The sequence below is a fragment of the Protomyctophum bolini genome (assembly GCF_963924005.1).
Source record: "Protomyctophum bolini genome assembly, chromosome: 8".
NCBI classification, from domain to species: domain Eukaryota; kingdom Metazoa; phylum Chordata; class Actinopteri; order Myctophiformes; family Myctophidae; genus Protomyctophum; species Protomyctophum bolini.
In genome coordinates, this window is record NC_137869.1 from 41627115 (window position 1) to 41646301 (window position 19187).

Below are 19187 nucleotides of genomic sequence, written 5' to 3' on the forward strand. Positions count from 1 at the left end.
AAATAATACCCAAGTAGTTTAATGTGACCAACTCTTTATTGTCCTGTCACTTTAACTTAAGGATAGCATTCAATATATATATATATATACTGCATATAAAAGAGGCAAAAAATGGAAAAATATTTACAACATTAGTTTGTTTCTACACTACATAGAGTTGTTAAATAATTCATTGTTGTGTAGAAATGGCCGTAGAAAGGAGGTGGCTTTTAAAGGAATTACCACCTATGCGTAAAAAAGAAAAAAGAAAATATTTACAATATGCATCTTTGTTTGTTGCACTACATGGAGTTGTGAGATAATTCATTGTGGTGTAGAAAGGTGGTAGTCCTTTTCTTTTGAAGAGGAAGGACCAGTTGCATGTTTGGCACACCAGACCACTCTCATTCATTAAGCAGGTGAAGAACGCTGGAGTCCATCGAATAGAACAGTGAACGAATGAACGAATGACGACGGGTTTGTGCGAGTCAGTCCGTCAGTCCTCAGACAGTAGCCTGTGGAAGTGGTCCTTCCTTCTCTTCAACACTTCCCGAAAATCCTCCTAGAACACAGAGAGACAGCAAGAGAGCAGAGTAGCGTTAATAATAAGTGACTTGACAATTTGAACCCTAGCGTCCCTATTCTGGGGCGAATAGATTTGGTGTAGTGGGGAAGTACGAGCGGACCTAGTATAGAGCCCTGGGGGACCCCGGTCCACTAAGTATATCGGGGTTAAGAAGGGCTTAACCCAATAAGACCCGAGGCCTATTCTTCAAAATACAAATGACTTCTAAAATCAGTAGTTCTCAAACCTTTTCCTGACCAAGAAAATCCTCCGCAAAATGAATTTGGCTGCGGAGTGCGGAACCCCATCTGAAAATATTTGTGCCAGGGACCCCCAGAAGAGAAGATTTGAGTTCATTTAAAATAGCAGATGTACAAGCTCTCATCACAGCACAAAGTGTAACTTATAAGACATGTTGATAGCTTGTAGAGTGGTTCTTATATTATTTAGCACGCCCCACCATAGTTCTTTGGGAGGATAACCCATTCTGAACGGGAACCCATTTTGGTGTTAGCATCATGTTATGCTTTAGCTATTGAAAAAATAGCAGACCTACAAGCTCATAGCGCGCCACCGAGTGGCGCGCTACGAGCTTGTAGGTCTGCTATTTTTGAAAAATCAAAGAACGACTGACATTTTTAGAATCTGATCTCAGGTCAGAATGGGTTAATCAGACCAGTGTGTGTCCAGTGGAAAACCTCGTATGAATCTGATCTCAGGTCAGAATGGGATAAATGAAGCACACCCCCCCCCCCCCCCCCACACACACACACACACCAGTCTAAACAGTAGGTGTGACGTATCAACACACTCGACAGACAGCACATTAGTTTATGTAAGCATAGCTGTACATGTATATTCATCTGGGTTCTCCTCTCCGCTTCGGGAGTTCCTCCCTCGGTGTATACGGCAGATGTTTAGAAAGCAGAGCGAGACTGTGTTGCGGAGGTTTAAGCCCAGGCCAGCGTAGGAGGGGGGGGGGGGGGTAATTACTGGTTGGGTCAAACACACACAAAAAAAAAAAGACTCCCTTCCGAAACGACGGTCCACAAATTAAAAAACACACAAGGAGCCTAAAATACGCCAGCCCAGACGGTGACTTACTGCTCCAGACAGCTTCTCCAGATACGGGATGAGTTTGTGCAGCTCCCGGTCCGTCTGGTCCCCAAACCAGCTCTTCACTGGGATGGTGTTCGACATCTACAAAACCATTGGAACACACGCGTGTTGACATGCAGTGTCCTATAATAAATGCGACATCTGCAACCTAGATCTGGGCAATTCACCCGTTAAAAGATCAGTAGTTCTCACGCTTTTTCCCCCAATTCTAAATTATTCAACAAACGTTTTTAAAAGACTTTCACAATTTTTCAAAAAGTTCACAGCGCGGCACGAAGTGACGCTCTGTGAGCTTATAGATCTGCTATTTTAGAATAGCCAATGGTCTAAGCTCTAAGGTCTATAACGACCAATTTTTTTTTCTTGAAAATGATAAAATCAGATTTTGCACAGATTTGAGTGAGAGGAGCCTCCCTTTCTTTTTTCATATATACTTCATTATGACTCAGCACCTCACCCAAGTCTACTGGCAGGCAAGATGAGCATTTTTCTTCCCTTTTCTTTGTCTGAATGGGAGGCGGCCTTTTTTTCCGACAGCATTCTAGCCGACGGGGCAACGATCCGATCCGCAGCGGGGGGACATTCGCTGCGATGCGAAAAAGCGATGGTCCGACATGCGCTGCTCCCGTGCTTGCGGTTAGGGTTAGGTTAGGATTGAGGTTTCGGATCAATATGCTGTCGGAAAAAAGACCTGCACCCGTCTGAAAAGCCAATGGTAAAATCCGAAATGACTTTTCTTATTATATTGTAGTACAATATAAGAAGAATTATTGTACATGTACAAAGTTAGTGTTTTAATAACCACTTAATAATTGTGACATGCAAAATAAATTGTGAAAAGATTTCCAATGAAAGTTTGAAATAATCTTGCTGCCCAGCCCCTACTGCAAGTGCAACAGCTGTGGTTGTGGTTCCCACACTATTTACCCTGCGACACAAAAGTCTCCCCGGGACCCAAACTAGTGAAAATAGCAGATCTACAAGCTCACAATGGGTCACTTCACGCCAAACATTTGTTTTATAATTTATGGATTTATTTATTTATTTATTCAAGAAATTACTGAAAATAAATCCTTGAATTTGTTTGTTTGTTTTGTGAAATGAATGAGGAAAAAAAAACAGCTTTTTTTGGGAATGTTTTGAAATAATGATAATAAAGTGAATAAACAAAATAATAAAAGGGACCTATAAAAATGTGTCCATGACCAACAAATGCGATACAGAACCACGGAGCGGAGGGATTAAAAGCATTACAATTAAAACTGGAAGTCCGCAGTGCTGATCGACCGAGAAAGAGCGAGAGAGAGAGAGACGTACATGATATGGGTAGGTGTGGGGGGAGTTGTCCAGGACCACCATCTTGGCCAGGTCTCTCTCCAGAACCTCCAGGTCTTTGATGTAGTGACCCAGAACACACACACAGTCCTGCTGGTACAGACGATGTCTATACAGGGAAAAGAGGGAAAAAAAAGATTAAACAGCTGCAGTTAGGCGATATACAGTATTCTTTGTTATAGTATCTGTTAAAGAAGAGCACTACATTCTGATAGTAAATCGGTGCTACAGAGTGTTTGTTTAGTAACAGGGGCTCTCCCCATCTGTATATTAAACTGTAAAATAATTTCCCGGTCAGGATAACAATTTTATCCTTTTATCCGTGTTGTTTTATATGCATGTATAGTAGAAAGAGTAGCTGCTACTTTGGTGGCAGCTTTTCCGAATTAATAAAGAATGTCCAATCAGGAGAACTCATACAGGACACAAGAAAAATCACACCTGTGTTAACTGAGTGGAGTAACCCCCCCCCCCCCCCCCTGACTTAACCTTTTAACAAAACTCTTTTTGAGTGGTGCAACCACTCCAAGGAACAGCAATGTCCGTGTTCACCTATGTGTTGATTTACACCTATGTATGTGCCTATGTACAGTATGTGTTCATGAGCACCAGTATGACTGACTACCAGTAGGGGCGCTGTTGTGCCAGAAACAGAGAGAGAGAGAGAGAGAGAGAGAGATACTATTAGTGCTGCACTGCTGCCTGCTAATGAGAGAGAGAGAGAGAGAGAGAGAGAGGGGAGGGGGAGAGAGGGGAGTTGCACCACTCAGTTCACACGGGTGTGCTTTTTGTTTTAACCAATGATATCAGTTACACATTACCATTAAAGACACACATCAACACAGAAAATGTGCGGGCGCTCTCTTCCAGTTTACACAGGTACAGACAGAGTGTAAACAGTGGAATGAAAACATGCAATTTTGGCCAGCCATCGGCAGCATACCGCCATGTGTTGCTTGCTAGGCAACGGAAGGCAGTTAAAACTTGTCGGGTGGAAACCTTGTATGTCCAAAACCCGTTACTGTTCAGAGAACGGGTTCCAATGTAGTTATTCTTAAGTTACAAGCGCTTGTTGATACTTTATATTGGTTAAATGTTTATAATGCCCGTTTCTGCCCGACAGTAACGCCATAGGCTCTCTGTTCACTTATGGAGACAGAACGGACAAATAGGACAAGATCTTTGGAGGAACGTACCGGAATATGGTTCTCTTCGGGTCCAAGACGTCCAGTATCTTCTCTGCGTATGACTTCTTAGCAGATGTGTAAACAAATAGCTAAGAACAGAACACACGCACACGTTACCGATATGGAAACGCTGTCCAGACGAAAGTCACGCCGAGTTTGCTCACACAAACACACACGTAAAAAGACAACCAAAACTAACATGGGGCTCCAACAGAGAGATGGGGAAGTGATGACAAATAAAAAAAGACCACCTGAAGCAGAATATAAACTTCAAGGAAAGGTGACCACATAGTATGCAGTGAGAGGGTGTGTAACAGAGGACGAAGAGGTCTGTGTATTTTAAGTACCGAACTTTATCGTTTGTGTACACGGGTTGAATTGAACGTAGGCCAACAACATGGAATACATCCTACGAGTTACATTTCACTACTACTACTACTACTACTACTACACAACAGATAATTGAAAACAAACTGCACTTCCACTCAACACTCCCCCAAAGAAGACGAACCAAACGCACCTCGTAGACTTTGGACATGGACTGCAGAAACTCCTGAACTCCTGGTCGTAAAGTCATGTAGACCTGTGGCGAGGACCAGAGAAAGCCACGTTGAGTCATTTCATATCGTTGCTGCTGTCGGGCAGAAAGCTCTCAGCTCCATATTCTAATGTTATTTCGCAAATGGAACCAAAAAGGATAAATGTGGGTGGGTACTGTACATTTGCACACTATCAGAGTTCAATTAACCCTGAGGAAGATCTCTGGCCTAATGTATATGAAACTGAGAGTGTGGGCCCTTAAAATGAAAACGGTTGAGAGTCACTGAACGAAATGAAGCTGGCAATATAATGCCTTTTACTTTCAGCTGCGTTATTTCACGTAGCCTAAACACAATAATAAAAATATCAGGCCTGTTGCCATTCAGGCTGGTAAATAAAAGTGTCCTTTTGGTTTTTGTGTGAAGTAGTATCATGAGGAGCTACTTGTATTTGTATTTATTTATTCAGCACAGTATAAAAACAACACAGTGAACATATACATATAAGAAGGGTAACGTGCTAGGCTGAGGCAAAAAAAGCCCAAGGGGCTTATACGAGGCCTCTACCTATATCATTTATAATTAAACATTGTACAAGAGATATAGAATATCCAATATAGTGGGAAGTAGACTACTTGATATCAACAGGAAACACAGGTGTGTATAATGGACGTGACTGTGTGAGTCTGGCCTCAGAGGTGACGGGGGAGTAGCAGCTGCGCTCAATTTGGATTTATCCTTTGATCACCGACGGGTTCGCTCGATCGTCAAATAGACATGCCCATTTGCCGCGATAAAAGCTGCCTCTCGTGCTACGTATATCGCGCATGAGGTTACCTTGATGAAGGTCACGCTTCGATATATATATCGCGCAACCTTACCACCCGCTAAATGTCATGTGAGACAATGTAAAGAGTCGACAAACCTTGTACTGATGGTCCTGGAAGGGCGTTTGAAACGAGTACTCGGCGTCTGGGATGACACTCAGAGAGCTGAACATCAGCGTTTCATCCTACAAAGACACACAGCAGAGTTAAAATAATAATAATAATCTCACAAATCCCAATAAATCAGTGATTTCTGAACCACTGAAAGGACCCTCCCCCACTTCCCCCACCCACATTACTGCTCCGTTTCCCAAACAATATGTGGCATCAGGGTGGTACATTCAAATTCTGTTTTTATTCCCAATTTAAATCTTCAAGCTCATTATCATCATATCATTCATCAGCAGATTATCAACATCATCATGACACAATAGCTTAACTACTTAAACCCTATACTATAATAAGTCCTGACGTTGACTCGCTCGACCCCTGAGTCACGGACATTCTTCTCTATGGAAAAATTAACATTATTTGGGTCATCTTAGAATCATCTCATATAAGAATGTATGGTCCGAAAATATATTCATTGTCCCAGCGCCATTGCCAGGGAGGTGAGCCTGTATCGTTTACACAAGTCAGTCACTCATATTTGATAGTCTCTACAGAGTCCTTGGGAATTTAGAATGGGGGGGGGGGGGGAGGAGAAAGATGCGCCAGATGTCAGACTTCGGTTCTCCATTAGTTGACCTTCAGGTGCTCTAAACTAGCCTCCACCCCCCAACACCAAATCTCAAAAATAGCCGCTCTACAAGCTGTTAATTAATGGGTTGCGTTGCGACAATCGACAAGCTATAATAGACTGTAGCGGGGCAATTTTAACAAAATGTTTGCCCGAGAATAGGGAACACTACTAGGGTTTTTAACCCATTCTGACCGGGCACCCATTTTGGTGTTAGAATCATGTTATGCTTTATCTATTGAAAAATAGCAGATCTACAAGCTCATAGCGCGCCACCGAGTGGCGCGCTATGAGCTTGTAGGTCTGCTATTTTAGAAAAATCGAAGAGCGACTGACATTTTTAGAATCTGATCTCAGGTCAGAATGGGTTCATCAGACCAGTGTGTGTCCAGTGGAAACCTCGTACGAAATCTGATCTCAGGTCAGAATGGGTTAAAGTGGTTGAAGATCCGTTTTATGTGGAGTGGTGAACTGACCAGGTCTAGGACCATGGTGGACCTATAGTAGTGAACTGACCAGGTCTAGGACCATGGTGGACCTATAGTAGTGAACTGACCAGGTCTAGGACCATGGTGGACCTATAGTAGTGAACTGACCAGGTCTAGGACCATGGTGGACCTATAGTAGTGAACTGACCAGGTCTAGGACCATGGTGGACCTATAGTAGTGAACTGACCAGGTCTAGGACCATGGTGGACCTATAGTAGTGAACTGACCAGGTCTAGGACCATGGTGGACCTATAGTAGTGAACTGACCAGGTCTAGGACCATGGTGGACCTATAGTAGTGAACTGACCAGGTCTAGGACCATGGTGGACCTATAGTAGTGAACTGACCAGGTCTAGGACCATGGTGGACCTATAGTAGTGAACTGACCAGGTCTAGGACCATGGTGGACCTATAGTAGTGAACTGACCAGGTCTAGGACCATGGTGGACCTATAGTAGTGAACTGACCAGGTCTAGGACCATGGTGGACCTATAGTAGTGAACTGACCAGGTCTAGGACCATGGTGGACCTATAGTAGTGAACTGACCAGGTCTAGGACCATGGTGGACCTATAGTAGTGAACTGACCAGGTCTAGGACCATGGTGGACCTATAGTAGTGAACTGACCAGGTCTAGGACCATGGTGGACCTATAGTAGTGAACTGACCAGGTCTAGGACCATGGTGGACCTATAGTAGTGAACTGACCAGGTCTAGGACCATGGTGGACCTATAGTAGTGAACTGACCAGGTCTAGGACCATGGTGGACCTATAGTAGTGAACTGACCAGGTCTAGGACCATGGTGGACCTATAGTAGTGAACTGACCAGGTCTAGGACCATGGTGGACCTATAGTAGTGAACTGACCAGGTCTAGGACCATGGTGGACCTATAGTAGTGAACTGACCAGGTCTAGGACCATGGTGGACCTATAGTAGTGAACTGACCAGGTCCAGGACCATGGTGGACCTATAGTAGTGAACTGACCAGGTCTAGGACCATGGTGGACCTATAGTAGTGAACTGACCAGGTCTAGGACCATGGTGGACCTATAGTAGTGAACTGACCAGGTCTAGGACCATGGTGGCGTATATAGTAGTGAACTGACCAGGTCTAGGACCATGGTGGCGTCTATAGTAGTGAACTGACCAGGTCTAGGACCATGGTGGCGTATATAGTAGTGAACTGACCAGGTCTAGGACCATGGTGGACCTATAGTAGTGAACTGACCAGGTCTAGGACCATGGTGGCGTCTATAGTAGTGAACTGACCAGGTCTAGGACCATGGTGGCGTCCGGCATGCTCCTGGTCTTGGGTGGAATGTCTCGCGGACACGGCGTGGACTGCTGAGAACGCGAAGGAATGTTCTTGACGAAAGCACATCTGAAACCAAAAAAAATTTATTTTCACATACAAAAATATTTCGGAAATGATACAAGGTCAATAGAAAAATGTGAAGGAGAAAGCCTAAAAAAAACCTCCACAGGGGCTTGCAAGTGGCTTCTCCAGGCATGTTTATACATTCATAGTTTTTTATTTCACTTAAAAGTCTCAAATAAAATAATATTAATAGTGATGGAAAGACCACAGCCCCTCGTGCGTTAGAATGTTCTTCTAATGTGTGAAAGTGAAGTATCCCTTTTAAAGTCGACAACAGAATGCAGGTCAGGAAGAATGACACCGTCAGCATTGTTGATCAATTATGCCAAGTTGTTTGAGAGTAATTAAGTAAGTAGGTCGGAGGGGCTTATCGTCCATATCAGATTGCAACGACCTGCCACGTCCAAGCCGTGCTATGCTCATACGGTGCCCGGTGATCTAGCCCACATGACCTTGTGGTCACACACACACACAGGCGAGAGCTCTACCGACTGAGTAGAGCAAACGTCGATCACTCTCTGCTGATTTCTGATCGTCTGCACCTTTGTTAAATTGACGCACAGACGCACACTCCTCTCTCTCTCTCTCTCTCTCTGTGTCGCTCTAAGTAATTAGTCTCATGTCGCACAGCTGCGCATAGTTTCTCCCGGCGGATCCTGCCAGGAGCTGCCTATGCCATAGAAAGCATAGGTGAGTTCCAGGCTAGGGTCGGGTGGGTGACACTTACGGGTTGAACACCTCATCGTTGTCCTCGTCTCCGGACAGCAGGCTCATGGAGCCGGAGCCGTAGCCGAACACACACTGCTCCGGAGTGGGACTCATCAGCACGTCGCCGGACCTGGGAACCCTGCACGGGCTGCCGCTGCACTGATCTGAACACACACACGCACACACACACACACACACACACACATGGATAAAACATGGATTAAAGATAAATAAAATCTCCTGAAAAATCGTGTCCTAGTGTGTGCACCCACTGCACACAAAATTAAGTGGAAACCGAGCTACACTTCCTAACCATCTGTCCATTGTACCAAGACATCAGAGACGCATGCCTTCCCACAGATTACAACCACACACGGAGATTTTGAAGACAAAAAACCTCCCATATCTGCTGGGCGAAGTACAACAATGTGCAAACACAGCAGCAAGATTTGTGAGTTGCTGTGATAGGAGAAGGATGTAAAATGGAACACAACCACCCTAAAGACTAAGCATTGTGTATATATTCCTGCACTATACCTGCATCGAGTGACCTTGGTACATAGAATTTGATCTATTGAAGATTCTGACCTTCAAATGTACATCATTTTTGTTTTGATTGCATTGCTGTATTGTTCTTTCTGCTTTGGCAATGTAAACATATGTTTTCTCATGCCAATAAAGCCCTTTGAATTGAATTGTGTGCCATTTGGGAAACCGTATGAAAGGACCCCCCCCCCCCCCCCCGCCCCACACTATAGTTCCTAAACACAATATATAAAATGAGGATGTTTTTAGTTAATATTGTTGCTGCTGTTCGACATACTGCCATCCAGCTGAAGAAAGCACAGATTGAGGCTTGCTTTTTATGAAATATTCCCAGACCACTAGCCTATAATAGGAGTTTATGGAAGATGCTTCTGCATCCAATTCAAATGCTCTAATCTTAATTCTTAAAAAGGAGCATTCAGTGATTTTGGGTGTTTTGGAAACCCCCCCCCCCCCCCCCGGTCTACCCCCGGTAACAAGATGTGCACATGCACACGCTCTACAGTGGGACACACACACACACACACACACACACACACACACACACACACAACAGGCCAAGAGCACGTGCACCAAGGCCCACCCCCACTCGATCATGATTGGAGGAAGGCGTCCTCTGAGGAAGGAACTCCTTTATATGGTCAGCACACTCTATAGTAGGGAGGATGTGGCAGATTACCCTGCCACTGACTCATTTAATAGTTGACAGACTGTTTTCTTGTGTTCTCCCCTAAACTATATGTTTATTAACCCATTCTGACCTGAGATCAGATTCTAAAAATGTCTTTTTGAAAATGACAGTTTTCTGAAAAAGCCATGTTTCTAATGTCAGTCGTTCTTCGATTTTTCAAAAATAGCTAAAGCATAACGTAACCAAAACGGGTTCCACGCTCAAAATGGGTTAATGATGTATGCATGTATGAGGACACAACAATGGGTTAAAGTCTCACCTTTATTCTCCAGGTTGTGAATCATGTTTGGAGAATGTTTGACATGTGTTACCACAGTGCTTCCTGGTGCTGACCAGTGGGGAAGGACCCGATTGTAGCACGAGGCTGCCTTTTATAGTGCCCGACTCCATTGTAGGGAGCATGCTCATTGCTCAGTCTATCCCACTGGAGCAGACCAACTGTAGGGTTTTTGTAAATATGTGCATTATTGTGGATGATGTGTAAATGATTTAAATGCGAGTTGTACAAGGGTTAAACGTGTTCATGTGTTAAAGTAGTTATTGTCTCTGGACATGGGGCTGGTAATTGTGGAATCAATAGAGCGTCGCAGTCCCTCCCCCTTTCAGAACAACGAGTGGCCCAGGAAATGAATCCAAATGCATTTTTCCCATAGGCATTTCTAGATTATTTAAAGACCTTTTAAGCGTCGTACGAAGCCAACTCTTGTCGTGACAAAGCATGACAACAAACACAATATTTCGGGCCAAACAAATAATTAAAAAGTAGGAAAAAACAGCTTTTTTTGTTGTTTTTCTTCTTTGTAATTATTTGTTTGGTCCAAAATATTGTGTGTGTTGTCATGATTTGTCACGACAAGAGTTGGCTTCGTACGACGCTGTGTGACAGAGGATTATCCCCAAAAAAAATATATGTATTGGAATGAAGTGAAATCACTGAATATACCTTCAAAATAATAACCGAAAGTAGCCTTATCGACATGGTGCAACATGCTTCCATATAGAAGACATGCTGACTTCTATGGACTCCAAATGACTGAAATCAGCTCGTGGAGACTGAGAACTTTTTTAACCCATTCTGACCTGAGATCAGATTAAAAAAAATGTCTTCTATACATCCTGACAGTTTTCTGCAAAAAGCCATGTTTCTATATGTCAGTCGTTCTTCGATTTTTCAAAAAATAGCAGACCTACAAGCTCGTAGCGCGCCACCGAGTGGCGCGCTACGAGCTTGTAGGTATTGCTATTTTTCAACAGCTAAAGCATAGCATAATGCTAACACCAAAAGGGTGTTGTACTACTCACTCTCTTTGGAGGGGGACAGGAAGCGAACGATGGGAGTGTAGATGCCTCGGGAGGTGCCGTTGCACGTCGGAGAGCCCGGGTCCATCTCGGCCAGCACCCGGCGCCGTCGCATGGCCGACCGCAGCGGCGTCTTGAAGGCCGTGTCTGAAACGCCGCCAGCCACGAAATAAAAACAAGAAAACTTGAACCAACAAGACAAGAAACTATAGTCTCAAATCACACACACACACACACACACGATAATAGATAACTTGTAGTGTAGTATACGGCTTAACAGAAGACATGCCTTTTGTTTGGTTAAAACGACACACGGCTCAGCTAAAGTGTGCCACTATTACTGCTCTGTGTGCTTGAATATGGCCTCGCCGACCTTGCATGGTCGACCACATCAAAGGAGTCGGGTAAAAAAAAAAAAAGAGTTGCATTTGTGTGGTTTACCCATTAAGGCCCGAGGCCGATTCTACAAATGCCTTGTATGAGATCTCTCTCCGGATTGTATGACATTGGAATCCCGTTTAGTCCGTTTACTAAATGGGAAGACACTGGGCCCTGTTACTGATCAAACACTGTCTCTATAGCAATGATTTATGGGAATTAATATAGAGCTATATATATATACACACTTACAAAAATATATCACTCACACTTTCTACTTTCTTTTTTTTTTAAAGATATTTCTTTGGTTTTTTGAAGGGACAGACAGTAGGCTGACAGGAAACGGGAGAGAGATGGGGGGAAGACATGCAGTAAAGGCCGTGTCGGGCTCGGGAGTCGAACCCGCGGCCACACTGCGACTGGATTACCAGACGGTTACGCCACCGCCTGGGCCACACTTTCTACCTTTACGTTTTGTGATGGCATCATTGTGTACAGTTGATTAATATATACGTTGTACAGGGTCGGCAAACTGAATATACTAATCACACTGACCAAGTCTGTCCACGCGACAGACTTAAAACACCTCGCCAAGTGCCGAAACCACTTCTTTGGTCTTCCGTCTGTTAGAAAAGTACTGTATTTGGGGCGCCCGCTGGCCTAGTGGTCCGGGCGCATGCCACATATATAGGCTCTGGCCTGACAGCGTGTGGCGTGTGGCGTGTTCCGAGTCCCGTTCATGACGACCTTTGCTTGCATGTCTCTCCCCTTCTCTCTCTCCCCCTCTTTCCTGTCAATCTCCACTTGAAACTATCAATAAAAGGCAGAAAAGCCAAAAAGAAAATCTTTAAAAAAAAAGTACTGTATTTGAAGGCCCTAGGCCCGCTATACCCTGCTCGATAGTGGGCTCGACAAGAACCCGGCTCGATAAGGCACTCGTTATCAATAAAAATTAACAAGCTCCATCCCTAGCCATGAACTGAATTAATGCTAAAACACAAGAAAACACAAGTGAATGAAAACAAAGACAACGGGAGGTGTACACTGTGGTGGTCAGTCCTGTATGTACCCGTCTCACTGTCGGCAACGGCAACGGCTCGCCTCCTCCCCCCTCGACCTCGGGCATAGGCCGCCTGGTTGCCGTGGGAACGAAATCTTCTTCATCGTCTGAGTGGGCGGATCCACTCAGGATCCACTCAGGATCTTCATCATCCTGTAGTGTAAAGGAAGGGAAAAAACATGGGTCAATAAAACGTCCATAATATACATTATATCTGCAGAATAGCGTGACACTCTTGCTGTCTTCTACATCCTGACAGTTTTCTGAAAAAGCTATGTTTCTATGTCAGTCCATAGGGCAGGAGCCTATCTCCTGTTTCTGTAGCGTGAGGCAGCTTGATGTACAAGTACACCCCCTGGACATGACGCTAGTATGTCGCAGGGTCTTAGCCCCAATCCAACCCTTGATGCTGAGTGTCAAGCAGGGAGGCATTGGGTCCCATTTTCACAGTCTTTGGTATGACCTGGCTGGGGATTGAACCCAACCTCCCAGTCCTCAGGCCGGACACTCTAACCACAAGGTCACTGAGCTGGTGTTTATATTATAACATAATGCTAACACCAAAGTGTTTGGAACTTTGGATATGTACAAGGATGTACAAAAATATTTTTTGTCTATATGGTGTCCTCACTGTCCTGCTGAAATCATTGAATGTGTATTATTTTTGCTCTTGGTATTTTAGTATTTTTATGCGTGTATACAGCCCTTTGGTTCAACACTGCTCTATAAACGAAGTGATTGGATTTGATATTTAGTCACACAAGCCCTTGTTACTTTTCATTGGTTCAATATTTTAAATAGCAAAAATAGCCAATAGAGTAGTAGGCTATTTTTTGCTACTTTTGTGTGAGACTAGTGTAGAAGACGTATATAGTATGGCCAGGCATTGATTTATGGGTAAAGAAAATCTTGAAACCTAGAGATTCAGTAGGTTTCTGTACGACAGTAAATAACTTTAATGTGAATTAGTTCAGATTATACACCCACATCATTATTATATAAAATACTGTAATATGTTACATTACTGCTTCATCCAATCAGATGCTTTCTGTAGTTCTAAAGTGACACAAAATGACATTTGTGTAGGACACTGCTGTAGTATAGCTTGTTTGAGACAACCTGCTTCGTTCAACGTATGTCATATGACATCAAATTTGAAGGCCCGAGTTTGATATCCATATTAGGCTACAGAACCGATCTGATGCATTTTTTTATTTATTTCTTATCTCTGACTGTTGAATCTACACTGTTGACGAAATTGACAGTGTCTTATGGTGCTTTTTTAACAGGGACAATGCACATTAATCAACACGTCTTTTTTTTCTCCAAATCCATGTAAATGGGCCAGAAGTAAATTTAACATCTGTAGTCCCCGAGCAGGCTCTCAATTATTGTCTTCCCGTCTGTGAGGCCAAAATAAATGTCCACACGAGCTAGAAATGCACACACAGAGATCATCAGATGCCACACCCACGCCACATGCCATGGACATTGTATACTCTATTTATAATACCACAGCGCATAGGCATACTGTATATACAGTATATATATAGCGTATTGTATAGTGGAGAGACCTACACTGGATTGCTATCAATGTTACTATAGTGAACACTACTGTGTATATATATATATATATATAAATATATATAGCCATTACCGTAAATAGTTTCTAGCTATTGATGCTTAGCTTTATATAATTGCTTATCTTTATGTTTTGAGTCAATAGTTGTGTAATAATTGTGTTATTCATTGTAATGCACCAATCTGACAGACAAATTCCTCAAACGTGCACAGTTGCACACATACCTGGCAATAAAACCATTTCCAAATTCCAATGACTGATAATAAATGAATGAAACATAGCTCTGTCAAATATAAATACATAGATAGCACACAGACCATGACCGGGTCTAAAAACTGTCCCTATTGCTGTTGCAAAAAGACAAGACACTTGCTCCTGCAGGCATGGGGCATTAAAAAAAAAAGTCCCACGTGTCAAACAAAATACAAATCCATGGCGGACAGTGGACAGTCACGTACTATACGTTTACTTTACAACCATAGATGGATTGGCGTTTGGAAACTCTGGCGTTGAAAAATCTGGTAACATCCATCTATACAAAAGGATCGAGGTGCCATTTCATTGCTGCCATTTTCCCCCCCTCCTTTGTAGTTTTTTTTGTATTTGTTGATGACACGCATCATTGTGTACATTCACATTGATTGACATTGTGATGAATTGAATACATAATATAAGGACCATAATGGAAACCAGTCCCCGTGCTCTTTTTGGGTTATTCTTGTAGCCTTAATGTCTGACTGTACCATGTACATTTCTGACTACCGGTAATAAAGTATTCAATCAATTCTTCTGGTTCTGGTATCGCTGTACTCTCATTATCCAGTATCATTAAACAGAAAAACATGGACACAGTCAGGATGTAACAATAAAAGTCTTGAACAAGTGAGCTCAGATAAAAAAAAACACCCCAAAAAGCTAAAGCTAAAAAACACCCCAAAATGAGAAAAACAACAAAACAAGAGAAAGGAATAGGTTGTGGTGGTGAGCTATATGCAAAGAGCACGTGAGCTTAACACACAGCAGGGGGGGGGGGGGGGGGGGGGGGCGATCATACACGTGCTGGTGGGAGGATGGGCGGATGGGTCATGGACCCACTTTGACTTATAGGCTAAAACTAAGACCTTGTCTGGTTTAACTGGAGTTAAATCCTCCATCCATGATGATGATGATGCTGCAGTGCCAGCACGTGCGACACGTTTTAAGATGACCACTCACTCTCAGAATGAAACTGAACCACTGTTGTTGTTTATATATACATACATTGTTGTTAGTATTTTTTAAGTAACTGTCTAACGAGTCTTGTATGTGTTGTCCTTGTGTCTATGTAAAAAAAAAAAAGGAGAGAAAACCCTCAAATAAATGATAAAGATAAAAATAAAACTGAACCACTTGGGGGATGGGGCGTATGTACAGTATGTACAAGCTCACAAAGCTTGTTAATTTTCAGAGAGGCGATTTGGTGTAAAAATTCTCCTTTCACAACAAAAAAACATTGCTGTCGTTAATGGGTTTGAACTGAGTACGTTTAAGATGTTATTGTTAAGACCATCAATAACGACAAAATCGTTTTAAGGCACCATTTTCACATAAATTAATAGTAATACCTTTTAAGAATTTGCAGAAACCATGTAGCCTACATACAATCATCAAAACAAACTAGAAACACGTGAATACAGTAAAATGTGAAAAGGCACACACTAAAAGCCTGACTGAGTATCAGTCAGGCTTTTAGTATCAATCACAACGGTTTTAAAAAGTGACAGTTTTTGTCTGTGAAATTAAGTGTTAAAACAGCTGTGTTCCAGTAGTGTTTGTTCACTTACAGGGGTTTCCCCAACTAATAATCAATTTTATTTTCTAAACATTTTTCAGGACATGATACCAATTAGGAGAGTAAACTAAAACTAACTAAGGATAAACAAATGAGAGAAGATAAAAAAGTCACTACTTTCAATCTGGCCGTCCATGTCATAAATTCTCTCTAAAAGAGCAGATCTCACAACTCTTTCAGATCAATGCATGCATGTGAGCTGCTAGTAGCTGTAATGTGACAAATGTGCTCTTTTAGAATGGCCCGAACAGGGGATGCATAGATTATTATTACACCTTTCTCACTTTAAAAGGCGACATCAACTGCTAGACTAAAACAAACAAGCCGAAAACTCAAAATTACTATCCACAGACTACTAGTGCGCACGCGCATGTAGCTTTGTCATGGCAACATTAGCACGAAATGCTAACACGAAGGAACACACAAACACACACACACACACACACACACACACACACAACACAAACGTTGTTTAATCGATAAAGAACTCCCGAGGATTTAAACAACACCACCACTAACAGATTGGGACAGGTGTCCGCAGAGATAATACAGATAGGATTTTATTTTATTTATGGTTTTAAATTAACCAAGCGACCCTATTCTGATAAGAACTTTAGTTTAGCCGGAAAATAGCCTATTATGAAAATAGCGGATTTACAAGTTGACAACGCCTCCGGCTGCGAGACGTTGTGCGCTTGTAGATCTGCTCTTTTCTTTGGCAGCCTTGGATCAAGACTGTATTTGTTTTTAATAAAAGTCACAATCGATTTTAATTTCAATACATAGATCTACGATAGCCTTGACACAACAAGGCAGATGTTTTTGGCAAAGCGTGACAGGTCCAAGTTTACTAAAGACAAAGTAGGCTAAATATTGGCTGTTTTAATAGGTTAAATGTCTGAAAACACACATTAGCGTGAATCCAACACCGGGATGTGTGTTGTTGTCTTTTACCTTGGTATGGACGGGTTGGTTGAGTAGCGGTGACTCGGCCATGGGTGACTCGGCCATGGAGACCGCGGTCCGGGCTCTCCTCGGGGTTTTGGGGGAGCGGGGGATAGACTCGTGGAGCTGCTGCCGCCGCGACAACACGGTCACGTTCAGGTTGAGCTGTTTGCGGCGCCTCAGCTTCATCTTTCACAAAACAATATGCTAGCAAAAAACGATGGAAAAGTGTCGATCCGTCTGACTGTGTGTCCTCCTCGAGTCGCCAGTATTTTCCAGTAGGTACTAGGTAGATTAATACAACTAACAATGGCCGTGTGTGGTGTGACTGTCTCCTCCCAGAGGCAGGGCTAAAATGCGTGTGAATGGGTTTTGAATCTTGCCGGGGAGGTGGGGTGAGTCTCGGGCTCAACGTGACCACTCACTCACGTGGCAGCGGAAAGTGTGTCAGTGATGCTGCAGTGCTGCGAAGTGACCACCACCAGCGGGTGGGCAGCACTGGGCTGTAAATAATTCACGTTTTACATGATATAAGTAGGTCAACCTGTCTGTCTGTACTTTTTTGAGTACCGTATTTGTGTTTATGGATACTGTTGTGACTAAAAAAATAATCTAAAAACGTTGGAAATGTTCCCTAAACCCAAATAGTGAAAATATATGTATTTTTTAAATAGGCCAGCTATACTACTACTACTACTACTACTAGATTCTGTGTCCCAAAACAGTATCAGTAGTTATCACTTTTTATTATGTTTTAATACAAATTGTGGGATGCATGGGAGGAGTGTGGAAATCTGACATGGGAGATGACCTCAAGAGGTTATAGTGTAGTCTGTGCTGCTGTATGTAATGGGCAGACTGCAGAGACATGGGTGCTCACAGCAGGAAAACAAATGCCCCAAACAATCTACAACACAAGAATGCTATGAAAAATAAATGGCACCTTTATCACTTGCCACGTCAGACCTGTGGGCCTCTATGGCGGTGACACCCTAGGGTGCCGTGACGCAAGTCCAGGGGTGCCTCTAAATACTTTGAGAATATTTGGAGTCTACAGTATAGGCCTAACCAAGTCTCTTCACCAACATTGTGAGCTTGTAGGCCTAGATCTGCTATTTTGCCCCCCCCCCCCCCCCCCCCCCCCCCCCCCTGAATAGGAATGCTGGGGTCCCAATGGTTAAAGGACCTATAACATAAAATTCAACTTTTTCAATTTCTTTGGGGTTTTTGGGGCTCCCATATGTGTTTTCTATCCCCACAAATAACCAATTTTGAACAATCAGGCTTTCATATCATATGGGGTGCTTTAATGGAAATTGCTCTCGGGAACAGCTCAACTAATTTTGTCCTCATCGTGATGTCATCAATGACACCCTACTTTGTATAATTCCTCCTCTTCAGTCTTCAGTTCCAAATTTGCATTTCCACTTTGTTTACAATGTCCACCATTGTTGATTTTCCAAGCTGGCATGGAATGGAAACAAGCCTGGTTTTATCTAGCATCAGTATTATAATGACTCAAATATTAAATAATCTGCATACCAGCACCCCGACCACCTCAGGACATTGTGGTACTGCAGCTAAAACTGCTTTCAAAGTCCATAAAGAAATGACAAGGCCTGGTTATATCAGAGTCATGGTGATTGAGGCTCAAACCATCAGAAATAACTTTGAGGGACTTTAAACTGCACATGCACAAAAGTGTTCCTTGTGACATACATCTAGGAGGACAGATTTACATTATTGAACATGACATAAATAAGGTGCTAAGCAACAATGTACATCTCAGGGGCGCCGTGGACGAACAAGTTATTTACAAGGGTGACCTGAGCCAAAAACGTTTACTCTATGAGTCTATGGAGGCCTCCCGTGTGTCACAGACACATAGTCAGGGAGAGAAGGATGAGGCTGGCAGGGCACTAGTGTATACTGTGTACCCTCAGCCAGGCACACTGGTAGACACTGTGGGAGCCAAGGCACAGCTGGGA

The 19187-nt window shown here is 43.1% G+C and overlaps 1 protein-coding gene across 2 annotated transcripts; it reads right to left on the minus strand.

Annotated features, from left to right (window-relative positions):
• On the minus strand, window positions 1-17524 carry ctdspl3 (CTD (carboxy-terminal domain, RNA polymerase II, polypeptide A) small phosphatase like 3). Of its 2 annotated transcripts, none has more exons than XM_080769924.1 (11): window positions 17209-17524; window positions 12851-12994; window positions 11407-11550; window positions 8887-9031; window positions 8051-8162; window positions 5650-5736; window positions 4706-4768; window positions 4195-4274; window positions 2981-3107; window positions 1649-1744; window positions 1-541 (listed from the first exon to the last, which is right to left on the minus strand). In XM_080769924.1, the coding sequence occupies exons 3-11, from the start codon at window positions 11516-11518 to the stop codon at window positions 476-478; spliced, it is 888 nt and encodes a 295-aa protein (XP_080626050.1). In that variant the 5' UTR covers window positions 11519-11550; window positions 12851-12994; window positions 17209-17524; the 3' UTR covers window positions 1-475. The 2 variants fall into 2 exon arrangements, with proteins under 2 accessions (XP_080626050.1, XP_080626051.1); XM_080769925.1 differs by having other exon boundaries at window positions 8887-9021; window positions 11403-11550.
• Between the last annotated feature and the right edge of the window lie 1663 nt (window positions 17525-19187).